This window comes from Centrocercus urophasianus, unplaced genomic scaffold, assembly GCF_019232065.1.
Source record: "Centrocercus urophasianus isolate 14NV4802_14NV808 unplaced genomic scaffold, USGS_Curo_1.0 seq_37, whole genome shotgun sequence".
Lineage (NCBI taxonomy): Eukaryota > Metazoa > Chordata > Aves > Galliformes > Phasianidae > Centrocercus > Centrocercus urophasianus.
Genome location: NW_024884944.1, coordinates 3,756,160 through 3,769,482, shown reverse-complemented (window position 1 = coordinate 3,769,482; position 13,323 = coordinate 3,756,160). Strand labels below are relative to the sequence as shown.

General features: G+C 53.3%; 2 protein-coding genes across 4 annotated transcripts; both read left to right on the top strand.

The window, feature by feature from the left end:
- Positions 1–3,059: 3,059 nt before the first annotated feature.
- On the top strand, positions 3,060–6,930 carry LOC122167450 (TLC domain-containing protein 5-like). The gene is made up of 3 exons (XM_042832050.1): positions 3,060–3,096; positions 3,388–3,584; positions 4,143–6,930. The coding sequence occupies exons 2-3, from the start codon at positions 3,389–3,391 to the stop codon at positions 4,679–4,681; spliced, it is 735 nt and encodes a 244-aa protein (XP_042687984.1). The 5' UTR covers positions 3,060–3,096; position 3,388; the 3' UTR covers positions 4,682–6,930.
- Positions 6,931–7,122: 192 nt separating this feature from the next.
- On the top strand, positions 7,123–10,948 carry LOC122167427 (TLC domain-containing protein 5-like). 3 transcript variants are annotated; one of them, XM_042832019.1, is made up of 4 exons: positions 7,123–7,163; positions 7,712–7,911; positions 8,365–8,564; positions 8,947–10,948. In XM_042832019.1, the coding sequence occupies exons 2-4, from the start codon at positions 7,892–7,894 to the stop codon at positions 9,483–9,485; spliced, it is 759 nt and encodes a 252-aa protein (XP_042687953.1). In that variant the 5' UTR covers positions 7,123–7,163; positions 7,712–7,891; the 3' UTR covers positions 9,486–10,948. The 3 variants fall into 3 exon arrangements, with proteins under 3 accessions (XP_042687953.1, XP_042687955.1, XP_042687952.1); XM_042832021.1 differs by lacking the exon at positions 7,712–7,911; XM_042832018.1 differs by lacking the exon at positions 7,123–7,163 and having other exon boundaries at positions 7,178–7,911.
- Positions 10,949–13,323: the final 2,375 nt, after the last annotated feature.

The following is a 13,323-nucleotide window of genomic DNA, read 5'->3' as shown; positions in this document are numbered from 1 at the left end:
TTTTTTTTTGCTTTTTTTTTTTTTTTTTTTTTTGCTTTTAAAAAAAATTGCCTCCTTTTGCAAAACGTGTGTCCAGGTCTTGTTATTGCTCCCAGCTGCCCGATGGAGGACGGCACTGTTTGCAGCCCCTCGGGAACTTCCAACTGCAATGACCACAGAGTCAATTTGTGTAGGTTTGATGGGACAAAGATGAGTGTTGGCCATCCCTTCTTTCTGTTGTTCATCCATTGGGCTTTGTCTGATACCAAACCTCCGGGGCAGTGCTGCAATGTGCTGGTTGCCCCAGCTGTGCTATTCTCTGCCCTCCTTCCTCCTTGCAGGAGGTTGCACTGCTCAGCTGTGAGACCGGAGGCAGTTGGGTGCAAGAGATGCCAAAGGGTGGCAAATGTCACCTTCCATATTGCTGGGGAGATCGTGGTCGTGTCACAGCTCTCCTCACGTAAAGGGGTAAATATTTAATGCTGTTAAGTAGATCGGAGCGATGCAGATTCCTGGTTGGGTTCTCAATGGGCACAAGGCAGTGAAATTAGAGTAAATGGGTGTTTGGCTCACAGGTTGTAAATAGACATTTTTTGAGTAGTAGCTCTGTTGTTTTTGGTTTTGTTTTTTTGTTGGCTCTTTTTAGGTAAATGTGAGCTTTTTGTTTGTTTGGTTGGTTTTTTCCCTAAGTAAAATCTCTCCTTTGACACTTCTTTTTGGGGACAAATGTATTCAATTCAGTTGTTTCTTATCCTGCTCCATCAGTGCTGTGTGATGAGGTGATTTGCCATAGGGATCTGCGGGCTGCACGGGGCTCTGAGCTCCTTCACACAATGCACCGAGCCCTGTGTTGTGTATAGAACTGCATCTGTAGCTTCACATGAGGTGTATGGGAGAGGGACAGGCACTGATTGTAATGAGAGAGAAGTGAAAATCATAAGGTAACTTTTTTTTGGGGGGGGGGAGTTGTTGGGGTTTTTTTTGGTTTTTTTTTGGAAAAAAAAATAGAAAATATTTCCTTTTAAATATTAAATCAGTCGAAACGTGGAAACGAAAACTTTCTTTGTGATTTAAAAGAAGAAGAAACGAATGATTTCCTGCCGGGAGAGTAAAAATGCGGATGGGGAGCCCTCAGCCAACCTCTGCATGGCCATTCCGAGGGCACTGCCTCCCCCCTGCACTGTGCACAGCCCCATGCATGGGGATGGAGGTGACCAATGGCTCCAAGCTGATGTATTTTTTTTTTAACCCTGGGTGTTGGAAATGTCTCTGGGATAACATGCAGGGTGAATGCATTGAGATGTGTGTGACGCCGCTCTCAACTTCCTGCATGACCTCGGACAAATCACTTAATCCCCATTAGGTGATGGCGATGGTAATCCTTCCCTTCCCTTCTCCTGGCCTTCAACTCGTGCAAAACACAACAGCTCACCAGTGGTAAATGAGGCACTGCGTTCTGCTCCCACCACAGGGGGCATCGGTTATAGCAATGTTACAAAAAGCTCCCGTTTGCAGCTCATTAGTGCTATGAAAGCCTCACCTTATCTCGTAGATAGGAGCTCAGGAGTGAGCGTTCTGATTGCCCTCATAACCCCATCCTATACACTTAAACAGGCAGCCCTATGCTAACCCTGTAGCTGAGCTCTAAGCACTGTTGGGTTCAGGGTCAGCTGACAGCACACTTCAACTCTTGGTAAAAGGGTCTTGGAGGTTTTCAAGCCAACAAGCGAATGTGTTACCATACCTGGCAGGAAATGACTGCTTTTCAAGCCTCCCACAGCCATAAAACAGCAGTGCAGGGAACAACTGCTCGTGGTGGCAATGAAAACTGCCATAATCTACAGGACAACCCAACCTGTTGCCCATGCAGACATCATCTGTTGGTGCATTCCTGTCTGAAACACCTCTGGGTCCCATCCTATTGCTGCTGAGCATCAGGGATGCGACCCCGTTCACCTCCCTCCTGCAGAATGGCCATTCACAAGCTTGCTGGAGAAACGAGCTGATCCCAGGTAGCCCCACAGTCAGGCTGAGGACACGGCATTGCTCTGGGAGCTGAGCTTTGCTCTCCTCAAGCCAGAACTCAGCCGGCATCCTCAGAATGGGGAGGGAGCTCATCCAGGTGCTCAGATGCACACAGCAGGTGTTACAGCATCGCAGGTGACGTTCCCACATGACCACTGCAGCAATCAGGGCTGAGCAATGTGAACACAGAGACAGCAGGCTGTGACCTGATCCACCCATGGGATTGAGCTCTGCCTGGTCGGGGCAGGGCCAGGAATTGGGGGGGGTTTTGCTATTGATTTCTTTGAACAGGGTGAACTCAGTCTGGGGCAGCAGAGCTCTGCTCCTCGCCCTCCCCAGCGCTCTCTGTGACCTGAGGGCAATCCTGGAGCATCCTGAAGTGTCTCAATGTGCCCTCCAGGTCCATCCCCGATGCTCACAGCCCTGGGGCTCACCTTCCTGGTGGTGGTAATGAAGCACCCAGCACTCCTGCACCTGCAGGCCGAAATTCAGGCTCAAGTTATGGATTGTTGTTTCTGGGGAGCAGGATCTGGAGCCTGAGCTGCAATGGGACTCCTTCCAAAATCACCCTGAGATGAGGACACTCATAAGATTTGAGTGCTTGCTGCCACCACCTGCATGGAGTCCTGTGGGTGTAGGAAGGGTTTGGGGCTGTTGGGGATGTGGGGCACCCTTCAGACAGATTGAATGAAACCAGAACCAACACGGCGCTGACTCCGAGGGTTTGGGAGCAGCGTGGCCCTTCCTGGTTACTCACCTCTGTTCTGGTTCACTCTTCCTGTTCGGCGTGTTCCTGACACCTCCAGCTCATCCATCCCCGCTCCCCAGCCCCTATTTTCATCCCTTTCTCCCATCGGAACAACAGCTCCACAACAGCGTGCGAAACCAGACAGAGAACTCCGGAACGCTCCGAAAAAAAAAAAAAAAAGAAAAAAAAAAAAAGCGTGTTTTCCGTCCCTATGGGGTGAGCGGAGGGCAGGAGATGGGCGGGCAGAGGGAGGAGGATAGGATAAAAGCAGCCGGAGCGATCCGCACCGCCTCTCCGGGCTGAGCCGCTCCCGCAGAGCCGCGAGGGAGGAACGGCAGCTCCGGGTGAGCGGTGGCGGTGAGGGGGGGGGGGGCGGTCTGTCAAGTCCCGGATACCACCTCCATCCCTGGGATATTTTAGGGCCGGATGGGGCGGGAGTGCGGTGATCGGCTTCGTTGCCACGCGGTTTAGGGCGGAGGAAGAAGGAAGGGCGTACGGGGAAGCGGTGCTGAGAGGAACCGGTTGCGTTCGGTGCTCGTGGGGAGGGTGCGAAGCGCGTTTGGGAGCTTTCGTGGACGCGGGTTAGGTGAGTATCCCCCCCCGCGCTCATAGCTCCCTTTCTCTCTGTTCAACAGGATGCTCCCCATCGTCCTCGAGGTGCTCGGCAGCCTCCTGGCCTGGCTGTGCCTCTATGCTGCTTTCTGCCTCTGGAACAGGCATCGTTCCCCCGAGTGGAGCTGCCGCCTGGTCACCCTGCTGCACGGGGCCATCGCCACCTGCCTGTCCGGGTACATCGCCCTCTGGGACGGCCCCTGGCCTCTGAGCCATGCAGGTGTGTGGGGGGCCTCACCCTGACACGTCCTCACATCATCCTATGGGTGGAGATCCAACTGCTTTTGCTGTCTGTCCCCTCACGTGTGTGTTTTGGGAGCATGGCAAGGCTCCGTCCAGCTCCTTGCTTCTTCCTCAGCATCTCCTACCTCTTGTTGTTGTCCTACCCAGGCACTTGCTGAGGGTTCTCAGGTTGAATTTCATTGCTCTGCTGCTGTCAGGTGTGGCAGTGTGGAAAACAGGCTCAATGCTGTTTGCATCTGGAAGGGCATAATAACTGCTGGCACCAGAGCGTGGGCTTCTGTTTGTGCTTTTCTATCGTTAAATCTCAAATAGTTCTGCTGGTGGGGTCAGGCACTCCCACCCTCCTTTCTAAAAGGGCGGAGAGGAAAGGAGAAATGTAGTGTGGGCTGTGGGAGAGCTGTGCATCCTGGTACCCAGAGGTCCCATAGGATAAGCTTGGAAAGCAAAGAGCAAAGCTCCAACCTGTATCTAGCTCAGTGTTCTAGAAGAATATCTTGAGTGAGGCCCTACGTTAATGCATCCTTTTTCCTTTCAGGCTCACCAAACACCACTCTCCAGGTCCACGTGCTTTCCCTGACGCTGGGTTATTTCATCTTCGACCTGCTCTGGTGCTTCTATTTCCAGACAGAGGGAGACCTGATGCTGCTCCATCACACGCTGAGCATCTGCGGCATGGTGCTGGTGCTGGGCTTGGGCAAATCTGCCACTGAGGTCAATGCAGTGGTGTTTGTCAGTGAGATCACCAACCCGCTGCTGCAGACCCGCTGGTTCCTGAGGGAGATGGGCCTCTACCACTCCTTCCTGGGGGAGGTGGTGGATTTCTTCTTCGTGCTCCTCTTCCTGGTGCTGCGCATTGGCGGAGGAGCTCTGATCATGTATGCCATGGTGACAGCCCCGGATCCCAACTGGATCCTCAAAGGGGGAGGCCTGGCCATGTACATCGTGTCCTTGGGGTTCATGGTTGAGATCTGCCGCTTCGTTAGGAGGAAGATGTTGAAAAAGTACCATTCCTGGACGCGCCTGAGGAGTGTGGATGCACCTGTGAAAACAAATGGGCACTTGGCAGCTCACTGACAGTGACCGTGGATGGGACCCTGGCTGCTGGAGCCTGTAACTGTGACAAGAGCTCCTAAAAGTGGTGTGGAAATGACATCCTGGCACTGGCAGCTCTCTACAAGCCCTGGGGGAGATGGATGGTCACTCAATGCGTGGGAAAGCTGACCAAATAGGGATTTCAATGGGAACGCAAGGAACATGCTGTGTCTGCTGGGCTGCTTCCTCTTCCAGCCCGTAATGCACAGCCTGCAGTGGGGCTGTGCCAGACACATCCACAGTGCACAGACTGACTTATCTATGATTGTGTTGGAGGCAGTGTTATCTCGCAGTGCAGTTGGAGTACCTGATCTGGAACATCTCACCCTCTCCCCAGTGGAGCCAGGTACGGGTGTGACCCAGCCAGGATGTACTCAGTGTTGTTCTCTCTTCAAATGGGACAAAACATTGGACCACGTGCTCGAATGAGAGCTTGTGAACAAGGCTGAAGTGCCCATAAGGGGACGGTGGGGTTGTCCTTGGTGTGAAGTAATGGTGCTGTGGTTCGTGAGGGTGAGGCAATGTTCTACCTCATTGTTTTTAGCAATACATTTCCTTCTTTTTAATACTTGCATTCAAGGAGATAGTGATCTCAGAGCAGTGTGACTCCACTGGTTGGACAGTGTACACCTCTGTTCCTTGCAAACAGGAGTCTGGAACCAGACTTGTGCCAAACGCCTCCTCATGAAGCGCATCACCTCGCCTTGCACTGATTTCAGAAACTCAGGTGCTGTGTGTGTGAGGGCTGACAGAGCAGAACCTTCTCTGGATGCTTTGTCTGTCTTGCTGCAGGCCAGGAATGCTGAATGCAAGGCTGACAGGAGTCTGGTGCTTATTTCCAGGGGTGACAGTGATGTTGAGGTGGATCTCAGTGTGACATCACTCCATGCAGTTCTCAGCACATGGATCAGTTCTCTTCTTTACCTCTCAGAATCGCATTCTGACTTTCCCCTGGGGTTGTAATGTGAATTTCCCTCGACTTGTGTAGCAGCATCCTGCTGGAGCTCGAGAGCCCCTGCAGCTCCTGGTGGCCTTTGTCACACGTGTCACTGCTGTGGAGTGCAGGAGGGGAGCAGCTCTCTGCCCTTATCTTGCTAGCTGGGCTCTGCTCAGCGCTGATAGCTGGGCTGCAAGGTGTCTGGAGAGATAAAAGCTAATAGCATGAATGAACTGAATGTTAGGTGTGACCTTTGGGTGCCACGCAGACCCCAGGCACGCAGCAGGTCCATGGGGTTGGGCGGATGGAGCCTGGGAGGAGGGCACTTTGGGGTCATGGGCTGCTGTGAGAGCTCCCCAGAGTGATCAGACTTCCAATAAAGTTGCATTCTCATTTTAAAAGGGAACAGTTGCTGTAACATTCTTTTGTTCTGGGACTGAAGGAGGCAGCTGGAGCTAATGAGGCTGGGCTGGATGGGGCAGCCTGGTCTGATGGTTGGAACCCTGCTGTACCCCAGTTCTTCCAGGCAGAATAGCTGGCTGCAGTGGCTCTGTGAGGTGGGAAGCAATGTGCCCTCAGGTGGTCATGGCTGTTGTCTCAGCTCAGGCATGGTTTTAGTGTTAAACCTCTGCTGTGATGCTGGAAGAGCATCTGGCTCCACCCCCACCATCCCATTGCATTTCTTACTTGCTGACCTTGGAATGGATGTGATTTTCTTAATGCTGGCCCCTGCTTTTTCTGTTAAACACCTGTGGGGGAATTTATCATCACAGAAAGTGACCGCTGCTGTGCAAATGACCGTCAGCAGAGGTTTCTGTCCCAGGTTGTTTTGCTGAGTGCTTTTTGTGCGCAGGCAAAGCGAGCCCATTGGGATGGCTGACTGTGCACAAAGAAGGAAATGAGAGCATGAGCTGCACCTCACTGCTGCTGCCATCCATTGGGTGAGATCTAACGTGCCACCTCACAGCTCACTGCCTACCATTTGTTTGTGTCATATGAGCCAGAGGAAAAAAAAAACCACCCATCCAGCTCCTCTGGAAGTGACTTCTAGCAATAAATGATCCTCTGAAGGCTTTGAGTTTAGAGTCTCAGGGCTTCTTAGTGCTATAACCATCATTGCTGTTACCACCTCTGCAAACAGGTTGCTCTTTACCCCGAGCTAGCACAGCTCCATCCCATTTATTATTTATACCCCCTGCATGTGGCGGGGGGGTGGAGATTCGTGATCCTTGAGGTCCCTTCCAACCCTGGCCATTCTGTGATTATTGAAGCTGCTGCAGCCGGCCCAGCAAAGGCGGAGGAAAAATGCGATCCGTCAGAGCGACGGGCGCGCAGGTCACGTCACAAGGATGCCGGCCCTCCATCCGCCGGTGGGGTCAGAGGTCCCCGTCCCCCCCCCGCAGCGACTGCCGTCTCTCCTCCCAGCCGCCAGGTGCCCCCCGCCCGCCGCTGCCGTTTCCTCTTCCCGACGGCCCCATTGCGGCGGCGGGGCTCGGAGCGGTGAGTCCGGCAGCTCCGGGGCTGCAGGTGGGTGCGGGGCTCCGGGAAGGGCTCGGTCCGGTTGCTCGGTCTGCATCTGTGCATCTGTGCGTTGGGTTCCTCCGGGTATCGAGACGCGTTTAATGGCTCTAGAGTCTGCTTTTTTTCCTTTCCTTCCTTCCTCCCCCCCGCGGCGCTGCTGATAGCATCAACCCTCTTTTTAAAGCAATAGTGAGGATGATAACAGTAATGGCATTGCTGCGCTTTTTAAAGGATGTCGACCTTTACGGAGGTGTAATTCACAGATGCAATACGTACCGTGTATCCTAAGGGCAAACATTTAGTTTTGGGGCGTGATTGGAAGAAGCCCCCACCTTTTGGGTGTATGGAGATGTGTACAGGTTGCTTCTCTCCTTCTCTCCTCCTCTCCTGGTGCTCCGCTCCCTTCCATCGCTCAGGATTCCTCCTGCCTCACCCATCCTGAACCGGGTGCCTCGAGCTCTGCTGCTGTCACTGGTCGGAGCGGTTCGTCGTGTCCGTGTTTCATCTCCCCGTGCTCCCATTATAACATAATGGCTTTGTTTATCCCGCCCAAGCCGTGCTGGTGATGCTTAAAACAGGCCAGGACGGCTGTGAGTCAGCCCCGACCCCGCACCACGTGCTGTCCTCCCGGTGTTCCCCACCACAAACCGGACCGGTGGCACTCGGTGACACAGCTGTGACACGGCTGGAAAAGGTGCCGTGACTCAGCTCCTTCTGAGCGCTCAGCCATAACGATGCATCCCTCAGATTGCAGGTGTGTGGGCATCGCTGCTAATCCTTTGGCATCTCACAGGTTTGAAGGTCTTGGTGCCACCCACAGGTGGGAGAGCTCACTCCTCTTTTCACCACTCCTGTGCATCCCTGCGGAGTGGGCAGTGGGGTGGGGAGACTGGTTAGCGTTGGGCCTAGCAGGGGACCATGTGGTGTGGGGTTTTCTTGGATTTTGTTTCAGGAGAGGAGGAACCCAGGTAGCAAACAGCACGACTGAGTGTGTCTGGTGGGGCAACACAGGCAGGTTGAAGAGCAGGCTAAGTGAGAAGGGAAGGGGCAGGAGTAGCATGGATCTACACGTGGAGCTCCTCTGCCTGTCCCTCACGCAGTGGGATGAGCATCAGCTTATCCCAGCAGGTCCAGCATTGTGGGGTTGTGCTGACATGATCAAATTTTAGAGCTCCTGATGCCTCTTGTCCTTCCATCCCTGTGGCAGGATGCTGCTCGCCCTGCCCCTGCGGGCAGCCTGCAGCCTGCTGGCCTGGCTTTCCCTCTACACGTGGTTCTGCCATCGCTACAAGCACCGGAGCTATGAGTGGAGCTGCAGGCTGGTCACGCTGACCCACGGCATCCTCGCTACGTGTCTCTCTGCTTACATAGGCTTCATCGATGGCCCCTGGCCTCTGAGTCACCCGGGTGAGTGGCAAGAGTTGTGCTGAGTCCCCCCCAGGTGGGTGATGGCATGCGGTGGGATTTTCCTGTCACCCCGGTGTGGATGCTGGGATACAGCGTGGATGCATTTGAAAAACGTTTGCGAGGATATCTGATGATGTTTATTACTGAAAGTGCTAGGGAAATGGGGAGAGTGGTGCTGTGTTTTGCTGCTTTCGTGCCCTCCCCAGCTGCAGAGTGCAAGGTCGCACTGGGTGGCCATTACACGCGTGCAGCTGTCACTGACAACTGCAGGATTGTGGCAGAGCTGTGACCAGCCGTGCCGAGGGCGAATCCCCCTCCTGCTGCAGGTCCCACCTCTCATCACCTCTGTGCCCTGACGCTCTGCCCGATGTCTTTGTTGCAGGATCCCCAAACACAACCCTGCAGGTCCACGGGTTGTGCCTGAGCCTGGGTTACTTCCTCTTCGACCTCTGTTGGTGTGTGTACTTCCAGACGGAGGGTGCCCTGATGCTGGCCCATCACCTGGTGAGCATTGTGGGCATCGCCGCATCGCTGGCGCTCGGTGAGTCGGCCGCCGAGGTCAACGCCGTCATCTTTGGCAGCGAGATCACCAACCCACTGCTGCAAGCTCGCTGGTTCCTCAAGGAGATGGGCTGCTACCACAGCCTCACGGGGGACGTGGTGGACTTCTTCTTCGTGGTGCTGTTCACTGGGGTGCGGATCGGGGTGGGGGCCTGGCTGATGTACTGCGAGCTGACCTCACCGAAGCCCCGCTGGTACATCAAGCTGGGGGGTGTCGTCATGTACGCCGTCTCCTGGGTCTTCATGGTCAGCATCTGCCGCTTCGCCCGGAGGAAGAGCATGAAGAAATACCACGCGTGGAGAAGCCAGAGGGGCAAGGAGCTGAGCTTGAGAACGAACGGACATCTGAAAAGCCACTGATGCTGAGTAAGGACTTCCTCAAGCTCACAGGCTGGCAAGGAGGGGATCGTGCCTGAGATGCCGCTGTCGGGAGAGGAGCCAGCACACGTTAGCAGTTCTGGAGCCAAACTTATTCCTGGCATAACTCCACTGAAATCCATGGAGCTATGCCATGGGTTCATGGGATCCGCAGCGCTTGGCCTGGCAGAGGCTGGCTCAGCGTGTACGTAAGCACACCCTAAATTACACGAGTGAAAGAAGGGCTACTTTTACCTCCTAAACACAACTGGTCCAGCAGTGCAGGTGTACATAGCAGTGCTAGCAGCTTCCTCCTTCGGTGCTAGTGTGATCTCAGAAGAGATGGGAAAACAGCACTAGATATTGGTGTTCTGTGTTCTGTACAGTCTAGGCAGCTAGATGACTCTTTGTCCTGCTAGGAAGAAGCATGTTGGAGTGTTTTGTGGGAGCTGGGATTCCTGGCTCATCTTCCAGCCTGTTGGGTGACCTTGGGCAAGTCCCTGAACTTCCTAACCCAGTGCCTCATTTCCCCATCTGAACGGGGGGTGATGGAGCTGGTCCATCTGTTATGCACTTTCAGACCTTTACTCGAGAGGTGCTATGGAAACACAAAATGATGGTTGTCTCCACTTTGTTCATTATCCCCGTGTTTCCTTTGGGAGAAGTGATGGTGGTGGTTGAGCTACCCTTTCTAATTCTGTTCTGTAACTTATTTGCTAACACATGGATAACTGATTTTCCAGTAGAATCAGCAGCTCTGCTCAGCGTGAGCGCCTTGCAGGACTCGGTGCTCTGAACCCAAAAGTTGCCACCCCTGATGTGAAGCACTCTGGGGACTTTTTCCACTCCTCTTCACCCCGACTGTTAAAGCTCCAGCCATGCTTTCCAAATCCTGCCTTTAGCCCTCTGGGTGAGCAGTGTTCTCTATAGGAGGAACCCCATCAGGACTTGCAGTAAGTGGTTTTTGGGTGGACCCCTGACGTGGGCACTGCTGTGTCTGCAGAATGGCAGCTCCTCTTTGCTGTGCTATTGGTGGTTCCAGATTCAGGTCAGTGCATCTGAACCCAGAGTCTGGCATTTAAAGATTGTGGAGGAGTGTAGGTGCTGGGAAGATGACTGGAAAATGCAGCTCACTTAGAATGAGCATTGATGTTTTTCCCCAGGACAGTAGCTATCAGTTTTGACAAGAGTATTTCCTGGGATATGTGATTAGAGAGTGTCCAGAATACATCTCCAAAACATGCTGGTTAGGGTGTGATGTTACAAAGCAAGGCTTGTTGTCTGCCTTCTGGGCTCCAGCATGGAATCCCAGATCCGAGGAAGGAGTACAAAGCTGTGGAGCACACAGTGGGATCTGTCCTCAGGCCCATCTGCAAAGGGAGCTGCAGAACTAGCGTGAAATAATAACTTGTGTTTGAATTACTGTGTAATAGCAACTAATGTTCCACCAGTGAATGGTGTAGATGCTTTGTATGATGTTTTATAAAATAAAGATTATTTAATTACTGCTTGATGTCTTTGGGTGCAGCCCTTCTGCCGTGCTGCATGGGTTGGTGTTGCCAGGGGAAATCGTGTTTGATGTCAGAAGGTGAAGGTCTGTTTGGTGTAACAGACGGGAAATAACACCATTCTTCATCTCAGTAACAAATCCCTTTTCCAATTGGAGGACATCGATTCAAGCAGCAGCAAGAAGACTCCATGGCAGCACTCACAGCAGCTTTGCCCTTATGGGTGCTGCTGCTTTAATTATGCTGATGTGGAAAGAAAGCTTAGTGCTATAAAAACACTCGCTGTGGCTTGGCTTATCCAGGTTTAGGCACTGTAATACGCTGTCACAGTGGAAGCCATGGTAGATTAGCCTATCTGTGCCTCAACAAAGTCAGCAAAGTATTGCATGTGTCCCAGTGACTTAAAGCAGAGAGTGGCCCTGTATGCAGTTCCAGTGGACTGGATGCAAAATAAGCTGCTTGTCTATAGGAAGCAAACCATGTGCCTGTGTTAAGGCATGGATGCTGAAAGGCTCCCACACAGCAATGTGGAATCTGACAGAATAACAAAAGGCAGAAGACTTCGTGGATTCAGTTTTTATGCTGGGGATCAGTAAAGCTCAGCTACACGACCTGCAGCTCTGAGTCAGGGCACGCTGGTTCGCAAAGCTGTCTGTCCTTCATTGAGCTCTGCAGGGTGAGTTGTTTGTCCCCAAGTTGCTCTCATGGTTTGATTATTCCCATCTGAAACGCGTGCGAAGTCGTCCTGAGGTTAGAACGATGCCACTAGCTGCTCTTGGTGCCCCAAACGTGAAGCTATCAGGGCTCTATCAGCCTCCTGTCTGCGCTCGTGCCGAGCCCATAGAGGTGCTCACGGAGCTCCGGTGGGAGCACGGAGCGGCCCTACAAGGTTCCCCCAGCAGGTGGCATCAGGGCCCCGGCTGAGCCCGGAGCCGGGCAGGGACACAGAGCCCGCACAGCGCTGCTGGCAACTCCTCCCAGTCCCATTTGAGGGACCCCAAGGATTTGTCCTTTTCTTCCCATCCTTTAAGGCAGGTTAAGAATTGGTAGTTGATAGGACTCGGCATTTCTCGCACCAACAGCCCTCCTGAGCTGAGCTGTTCTGCTCTGGGCTCTAAGGGACAGCTGGTCAGAGCGCTGGGGTACAGCCCATGGCTTTGCTGGGTATCCAGGTTCAGATGGCAGCACCAGCTCTAACTGTGGGCTCAGGGAGGGCTTTGCAGCCACCAACCAAAATCCATTCTAATTGCTACCGCACAGCATAATTGCTTATTGATTTTTTTTTTTTTTCTCATTGTAAAACTGCCCAGGCAGCAAAATGTCATAGACATCTGTGTTAACACAAGCACACAGTCAGCTCCCAACAAAGCACAAAACCACAGCACAGTGCTTGCAGAAAGGAAAAAGCAATTACGGTATCAGAGTCTACTTTGGAATTGTTTCATTGTTGCATTAAACACGGAAATCCAGCCCATAATGAGCAGGAGTTTATCTGGACGAGGTGATGGGAGGGCTTTACACCTCTTGGCATGGCTGTGGTTTTATGCAGTGCTTCTTCTATACGACACGGAATGGATCCTTTGGCCGATGTTCATCAGCATCACCCTGCTGACTTTTATGTCCGTTTGCTGCTGCTGAGCTTGTTCCCATCACCCTTTTTAGGATATCCTCCAATTAACTGTTATCGTCACTGCTTTGCCACGCACGATAAAATAGACTTAAAGCAATAAAGAAGCGCTGAGGTCTGATTGCCAATGCCTGCAGCGAGGAGGGTCTGTATGCCCTGTCCGGATGCTCTGCGGGATAAAGGCACGGAGGGATTTACTGCATTGAAGGGAGCTGCCGTGGCTACGGAACCGCAGCACTGCTGGACGCATGTCGGCACTCCTCTCTTTCTCCTCTTTCTTCCCCAAAAGGAAGCTAGGAAAGGAAGCGCAGATGCTCTGCGTGTCTCCATCGAGTGCCATTTAGAAAATGATTTCATCCCACGCTTCCCTTCTTTGCTCCGAACTTCTCCAAAACAACAAACCCATCAAAGGGCTCTCCGCCTTCCGGACTGCTCGCTTCTCTCCGAGGAGGAAAAGGAGCCGGTCCGAGCATCCCGGCATCCTCAGCACCCCGAAGCGGAACTTCACCCCGGAGCGCACGGTGGAAGCACGGCGTACAGCCCGGCCCGACGGCTTCGTCTGGATAGCAACCGAGCCGTCCGCTTCCAAACCCTCAGCGCTTCGCGTGAGCGGAGACATCGCTCCGTCTGCGCCGAGGGATCTCTTTGCGCAGGAGCAGGCGGAGGGATACAGCGGATATCGCCGCTCGGGGGGGAGGAGTCGGCG

Coding starts and splice junctions, on each gene's coding strand:
- LOC122167450 (XM_042832050.1), top strand. CDS start 3,389: ATGCTCCCCATCGTCCTCGAGGTGCTCGGCAGCCTCCTGGCCTGGCTG. Junction 3,585..4,142: donor CTGGCCTCTGAGCCATGCAG/GTGTGTGGGGGG, acceptor TTTTCCTTTCAG/GCTCACCAAACACCACTCTC.
- LOC122167427 (XM_042832019.1), top strand. CDS start 7,892: ATGCATCCCTCAGATTGCAG. Junction 7,912..8,364: donor ATGCATCCCTCAGATTGCAG/GTGTGTGGGCAT, acceptor TCCCTGTGGCAG/GATGCTGCTCGCCCTGCCCC. Junction 8,565..8,946: donor CTGGCCTCTGAGTCACCCGG/GTGAGTGGCAAG, acceptor TCTTTGTTGCAG/GATCCCCAAACACAACCCTG.